The sequence below is a fragment of the Hirundo rustica genome, chromosome 18 (assembly GCF_015227805.2).
Source record: "Hirundo rustica isolate bHirRus1 chromosome 18, bHirRus1.pri.v3, whole genome shotgun sequence".
NCBI classification, from domain to species: Eukaryota; Metazoa; Chordata; class Aves; order Passeriformes; family Hirundinidae; genus Hirundo; species Hirundo rustica.
This window is the reverse complement of record NC_053467.1, coordinates 7,327,546-7,334,755: the sequence shown is the minus strand read 5'-3', so window position 1 is coordinate 7,334,755 and position 7,210 is coordinate 7,327,546. Positions and strand designations below refer to the sequence as shown.

The following is a 7,210-nucleotide window of genomic DNA, read 5'->3' as shown; positions in this document are numbered from 1 at the left end:
CTTGGCACCATCCCCTGCCCTTTGTGTCTGCCTCTCTGGTGTCCTGGACATCTCAGTCTTCAAGCAGCTGGGGTGGTCTCTCCCCAAGCACTGTGTCGGTGACACGCTGTGACAGCTACAGCTGGTCTCTAGCTGCACAGAGAAATTTGCCATAACCAACAGCAGCTCCACCAGCCCAGCTCGTTAGAGAGTAGAAGTCAAGTCCCCGGCTATGATAATGACTGGGGGAACTCAAATGCAAACCGGCCCCATTGGGTCACGAATGCAGGCGTGTCATTGGCCAGTCAGCTGGGTGGAGCTAAGGACCCAACCAATCAGGTACTAAGCCCCTCCCAGAGGAGCGCCCTCCAGTGGCGGTTGGCCGTTGCTGCGTGACCTCGGTGCGTTGTGTCGCGTGCCTCTCCAAAACTGCGACGACGCGCGCGTCACCTCTGCACGTCCCAACCTCCTCACTGGCAGGGTTTGGGCTTCTTTTCTTCCTGCTAAGGTCAGGATGAATAATACTTGAGAAATGCCAAGCTCGAGTCTGGAATTGGAATGTTTATTATATCTTATCTATTTACAGTATTTACAGGCTCACGAGCCGTGAGCTTTACTAGCAAGTTAGGGAAATGAGATAAACTGGAGTGCTTCTAACTCTTTCTAAGGTCTTTTAAGTGATGATTACCCAATACCAAGGTGACACCTATATTATTTATGTTTCTGCCCCAGTAGTGACCACCCAAGGCCCGCAACGTGGGCCTTTTTCACCCAATTACAGAAAACCGCCTAAACCCACGAAGAAGAAGGTGAAGAAGAAGGACTTAGACAACACCAAAAGTCCTCCATCTTGACACATATGTATTACTATATACTAAAATCTTAAATCTAAGTTTCTAGCATTCCAACACCTCACCAGCTTCAGAGACATCAATCTGGGAGGTACAAAAGGCACTTGAAGGGTTTGTGCTCCGGGGTCTGGCTCTGCTGCCAGGCAGGGCACGGCCACTCACAAACTTCACCCTCTTTTCAGCAGAGGGTCCACACAGGAAAAAGAAATTAGCAGCGCCCAGGCTACAGAAATGCTGCTGTTTTATTGTACCTTCTCACATGTGTGAGACTCAAATGAGACAGAGCAGCCTGTGGGAAGCAGGATCCTACAGAGGAATTTGTGCAAGGACTGGCTGGGCAGTGTGTGACAGCAGTGTGATGTGTCCTTGTAATCCTGATAAGGACCTGGGTAATAAACATCTTTAATTCACTTTAAAACACTTCTGTAGCACTAACCCAGGGCAGAAAGGTCTCAGTCAAAATCAGAATCAGGCTTGTGAGATTTTGAGAAAAGTTACCTTGCAAAGGACTTTCTAGATATTTCTGTATTCATTTACTAATTACACAGCTCAGGTTGTTTTAGCCCACAAATCCAAACCCACCTGAGGAAGGGAGGCTCTGCAAAATGCCCGTAGAGAAAACTAGTTTGGTACCTGCCCACCCAGGAAAGAGATGGTCTCTGGGCAAGGGGGATGTTTTCCTGTTAATATAGCAATCAAATTTAGCTTCTTCCACTGTAGGCAACGTGGCATTAAAAGAAGAAGCTTAAGTTATTAAACTGAGCTGCTTTAATCGTCCGGTTCGGGGAAATCCTTTGCTACAGGAGACCTGAGGATTAGTGTATTTTTACCACAAAGCCAATACATCTATTCTGATCAGTTAGCACTTGCTCATTCGTGCATATGAAACTTCATTCTCCGGGTTTGCCCTCACTAGTATGGGACCAAATGGAGTTTTATTTGGAGATTGACCCCGTTACCTTGAATCTCATCATTCTGGTATCTAGCTATGTCATTTTGCTTCTGGTTTTCCTGATCTCCTGCGTGCTCTATGACTGCAGAGGGAAGGATCCCAGCAAGGAATATGCTCCTGAGGTCCCTGCAGACACCCAGCCGCCAATCCGGCTGGTGGTGATGCAGCAGGGCTCCCCTGGCACTCGCTGGGCAAAGGGACTCATCTCTGCCTACGAGAACCCTGCTGATCTGCCTGGGAAAAGGACTACAGTTGTGTGAGGGACCCTGTCTGGAGCTCCAGTTCCTGCCTCTCTGCTATGTTTACTCTCCGTGTACAGAAGGATAACGTGATCCCCAGGTAAGTTTAGACGCCAATTTATTTGATGCAGTGTCATTGCTCAGGGGATCATTTGATGTTGAGCTGTGCTCTGCATTGGTATGAGCTCGCAGTTCTGCCTGCCAGCCATAATGAGACTAATTTCCATTTCTGCTGCTGCCTTGCAGCCCACTGGCAGCCGGCAGCAGTGATGCTGTTATCCTCTCAGGCACTGATGAGGGGCCTTAGTTTAATCTCGAGTTGTGCCCGGTGCAGTTATTTTGGTAGGGACACAGTGTTGTTCAGAGCATCCTACTCCAACGGGCTGAGCTGTGCTGCCCCACAGCCTTGGCTCATCTTCCTCGGTTGTGCAGATGACCTTGGGGGACTGTTTCCACCTCCCCAGGGAGAACAGAAACACAAAGGACTTTCAAAGGATAGAGATAGTGCCTTTCCTGTAGAAGCCAGCTGCTGCTCCCATCAGAACTCAATACCCTCCATGTGGGCTCCCCTGAGGGCAGTGCCAAGCCTGTCTTGGCACTTACTTTCTATAGGTAGAACACAAACACTTAAGGGGCAGAGCACCCTTTGCCCTGCACAGATCCCCTGACAGGATACAATATGCTTCCTGGAAAAGCTGGGTGCAATGCCTCCTGCCCAAAGGGAAGCAGGAACTGAGGTGAATTTATCAGTAGTGTGAAACAGAATGTCACCACTGTCCACTGGAAGAGGAATTTCTGACTCCGTGTCCTGGATTTCAGTGTCCATCTCCATGTGTCTGATGCCCTGAGCCTTCCTTCAGCTGTATCATCTTCCTGCTGGGCCACATCAAGGCTGTTATTTTATCTCCACTAAATCTAATGTTATCTGCATCAGGTCGTGCTATTCCCATAATTTCAGAGCTATAAGCTAAAGGCTTTTTTGGTTAACAAGTTTCTTCTGCATCTCGCTGGTTTTCTCCCTCTGTGCTCTATGGGATGTTTGACACTAGGTTATTGTGTCCCTCTGAATAGTGTTCAAGTTCCTATATGTGATATTATTTAAGTACTGGATTTTAGCTGGTTATTAGGGGAAAATTAGCACTGGACCCAGACTGTTGCAGGTGCCTATCCCATAAGCTATTTTACAGAGTCCTACAGAAAGCTTTAGTAAACACAGTGAGATTTATTACCTGTGACAGGTGTCGTGGATGACTCACTGGATGCAGTGGTCCTAATGCCTTCAGGACAGGCATTTTAAATACTTCCAGAAACTGCTGTGAATTTGAACCACAATTGAACAAAGCTGTTGGCTGGATTGCAGGGTTTGTACTCCAGCTGGATAGGAACAGTCTGTCTGTGCTACATTCTCAGATGTGCTGGTTTCTGCATCAGCCACAGAGCATCCTGGCACTGGCAAAGAAATCTCAAGAGTATCTTTTTATTTAACTGTATTTTAAGAAAAGGAGCCAGAATGGTTAGTGGTTTTTCTTTTGGTTTCTAAATTCTTGTGGGTGACCCCAAGTTTTGTTTTCAAGCTGTCCTTTGCACCCGTTGAATTATGGATTTGCCTGGTTTGGGAAGGAAGCCTGAACTGGAAGGAAGGTTCTTCATGGGTGGGTGCTGGAGTAAAACCCTTGATGTGATGAAACTGGTAAATCAGAAGTTGGAGCCATGATCCTCTTCCATGTATCATGCTGAAGTAACTATGTTGAATGTCTTCTTTTCGTTATTTAGCACTGAAAAAGTGCAATTAGTTGTAGCTGATTTGGCAAAATGTGGCAGTGACTGAGCTGCTTGTATGTTACGGCTGCTGTCATCCACACAGGGTGGGTGATCTCTCCTTGGGCTCTCCCATCTGCCTTCCCTTCAGCCTGTAATCTCTTTAAAGCTTTTTTGTGTGTTTATGTATCATTTAACATTCTAGGAGCCTTCTTGGTGATAAGGGATCCCTGGCATTCGAGAACAAAAATAATAACCTTTGTTAATAAGACCTTGTGGAGGGACTAAAAAGAGTTCAAAAATACCACAAAGAGCATGGCACAGCTCGTGTGACACCAAATGCCACAATGCCAGCAGAGAAGCTGCGGCTCTTTGCTGAAGGTCACGCAAATAATGTAATGACACCATGTCACATTGCCATATCATTGCCACTGTTTGTTTCTGTAGGTAAAACAAACTTGCAAGGCTGTGTTAATAAATACTTTTAGATAGCTGAAATTCTACAGATATGTAGTTTTGTGTGCATTAACCACATATCCCTGCCTCCTTGAGGATCGATGGCAAAGCTGCTGATTTTGGCAGGGTAATTTTTCTGGCTTAAGCTTTAGGAAGTTGTGCCTGGGGGGACTGCGGGCACAGGAGCAGTTTCCATTGTTCACTCATGAGGAAATTTGTCAGTTGTGATAGTTGGTGGACTCCGCTCCAAAATGGAGGTAAAAGCAGCAAATGATACTTTCCTTCTGTTAGGAAGATAAACATAGGGTAAATCCCTTTTCAGAAAATGAGAAGCTAAAGTGCATCAGGACTTTGTCTTCCCAACAGGAAAAAAAAAATAGCTTTCTTAGTCTTGTCTGTACTAAACCAATATTGGAGTGTTTTGCCTTCCTAAGCCAATATTGGAGTATTGTTTATACTAGACCAGGACTGGAGTATTATTAGTGGGAGAAAGTCCTTGAGTATGTACTGAGAATTCCAAGTAATCAAATCTCTGTGAGTGAAATTACTGCTTTGGGGAGGTCTCTGCTGCCATGCTTTATTTAATGACTGTGTCAAGACTGATGCATGCAGAAGAGCTTTTATCAGGCCATGCTTGCCAGAAATCAGCCTTGAAGCTGTGTTCCTTTGAGTGCTTGCAGTCCTCAGCCATGCCATTTGCATCATTGTGAGAAAACAGGGATGAATACTCCCACAGCAGGGTTGTTGTTTGCATAAGTTGTGTGTAAAATGTGAATCCCTTGCTGGACTTCACACAGTACAAAACATCCTGAACCAAGCTTTGCTGCTTTCTATCCCAAACTGAGCCATGCAGAGGAGCCCTGCAGAGACTGAGCTATCCCTTTGGGACACCTGCAGCATCTTCCAAGCCCTGTCCCACATGGGGAAACAGCAGGACATGGCTGTGGGGATCCATGGATTCAGGGAAAGAGCTGTTGTGCAGCTCTTTGCACATCCACTGAATCTGACTCTTCCGTCCCTGTTCAGTTGAGGATGGGTTTGTGCCTTGCTTAATCCTGCCCATGCCAATGGAGACGTGCTTTGCCCAGAGGATTAGACAGGATTTTAAGGCCAGGATATCCAGCACAGAAATCCTGTCCTGCAGCAGGTGCCCTTTACAAATGAATCAGATGTGGGTGAAATTGTATTAACATTTATTCATAAGCAATATGAGTTTTGAGAATGTTGGATAGACATAGAGGCATTTAGGAAATACACTGAATTCCCCATTCTGCCCTTGTCTTATGCAGCATCCCTGGGCAGCTCCTGTCCCCTCTGTGCTTTGTTCCATGTGGCTCTGGTTAGTTTTCTCTGCTCTTCTGCCCTCTGCACTGAGATTTCTCTCTTCTTAGTAATTTATGCAGTTCATAAGGGGCTTATCGTTACAAAACTGGCACACAGGGGCTGCAATTGAATTTCAGGCCACGGACTAACTCCAGTAGGATTCAAAAGAACAAAATAAAATATTCTCCCACAAACAATGCCTGGAGCAGGTGGATCAGAGAAGTCAATGAACAAGCCACATTAAATCTGGGCAAATCCTGGGCACAGCCTTACAACACCTGCTTTGGTGAGCTGTGGTCACCGTGGCACATTGATATCTGTAGCTCTTTGATTCGAAGGGAACTCAGGCTGCTGGGAGGATTTATTGCTGTTCTGCAGGAAGCAGGAATTCGGTCTGCACTGGCTCGTTTACAGTTGGCTCAGTGCGCTTTTAAAGTCAAAAATTACCGCTTCTGTAAAGCCTTTATTAAAGGGTTTTACAGAAACAACAGGAAAAAAGATTCCTAAATTTCTCCAATATTAATTCAAGTTAAATATGTCATTAGATTCACTGAAAATTCATCTTTCATGTGAGGCTGTTCCACTGTAAACATACTGTCTAGGCCTTCAGATTTCTTTTTAAAATCCCTAGTAAGCCACTACATATAAGTAGAGGATTAGTCCAGACAGACTAACCCATATTTGCCAGGGAGAATTCTTTCCCATGCAGTGATTGTTTTGAATTTAAAAAGGGGTTAATCTTGTCTCATTTTTTTGCCAGCACATTGTTTCATCCTCTCATAGTGCTTAGTGTAGAAGCACAGTGACAGGTCCAAGTCAAACCTCTTGGCTGTAAGAAGAACTTAAGAATATTTTTTACTGCCTAGAACTGCATCACCTTGAGTTATCAGTCATCCAGCTTGAGTGATGTTGGTGCTTTGGTGGGAATGCCAGGAGGTAAGAACTGATATTGGGAGTTTAATTGGAAATACTGTTCTTCCAACCATGAGCCAATGCTGCTTTGGGGAGCCTTAGAACCCATTTGCCATCTTTTAGAGGGATCAAACCCCACAAGCCCAAGTCTCCTGAGCTACCTGTGTGCCTTTTATATGGCAAAGCACTGACATGGGTCTCCTGGCCCTGCTCCAGCCTAACTGACTTCGGGGCTCTCCCAAGTGCTTGAGTCCCTGTGCAGGATCTGTTCTGTCAGGTGGGCTCTGGGGGTTGACACTGAATCCACGTGTCCTGCTGGAGCAAGGATGTGCATGTGAGGAGGGTGGGAGGCATGGGCATACATGTGCTGGAGCCTGCTGGTGGCTGCTGCCCCCAAGGAAAGCAGGTGGGCTTCTGGGGCAGCTCTCAGGGCTCTGAAGTAAAGGTCTGCCTCTTCACGCTAGAGTACTGAAAAGCTAAATTAATTGCTTAAAAATAAATTGCTCTGACATCCACAGCAGAAAGCTATCTGACTTAACTACTAGAGAAAATTATAGCAGAGTGATAAAAAACCAGGAAAATCTGAACAGCTGCCTTCTCAAGCTTCTGTTCTGGTCCTGCTTTAGTTTCCTTACTTCCTCCTCCTCAGGTATGCTGGTTTCCTTGGAGACACTGCTCCTTGGTTTTCCTGTCTAACACTGACACTCTTTGACATTAATGTTTCAAAGAGGCATTTCCAC

The 7,210-nt window shown here is 45.8% G+C and overlaps 1 protein-coding gene across 1 annotated transcript; it reads left to right on the top strand.

The window, feature by feature from the left end:
- Positions 1–1,757: 1,757 nt before the first annotated feature.
- On the top strand, positions 1,758–2,042 carry SMIM36 (small integral membrane protein 36). Its single transcript, XM_058422954.1, has one exon. It carries the CDS (start codon positions 1,758–1,760, stop codon positions 2,040–2,042), a length of 285 nt encoding a protein of 94 aa, XP_058278937.1.
- The last annotated feature ends 5,168 nt before the right edge of the window (positions 2,043–7,210 follow it).

Excerpts from the sequence above, each read along its gene's own strand:
- SMIM36 (XM_058422954.1), top strand. The coding sequence starts at position 1,758 with ATGGAGTTTTATTTGGAGATTGACCCCGTTACCTTGAATCTCATCATT.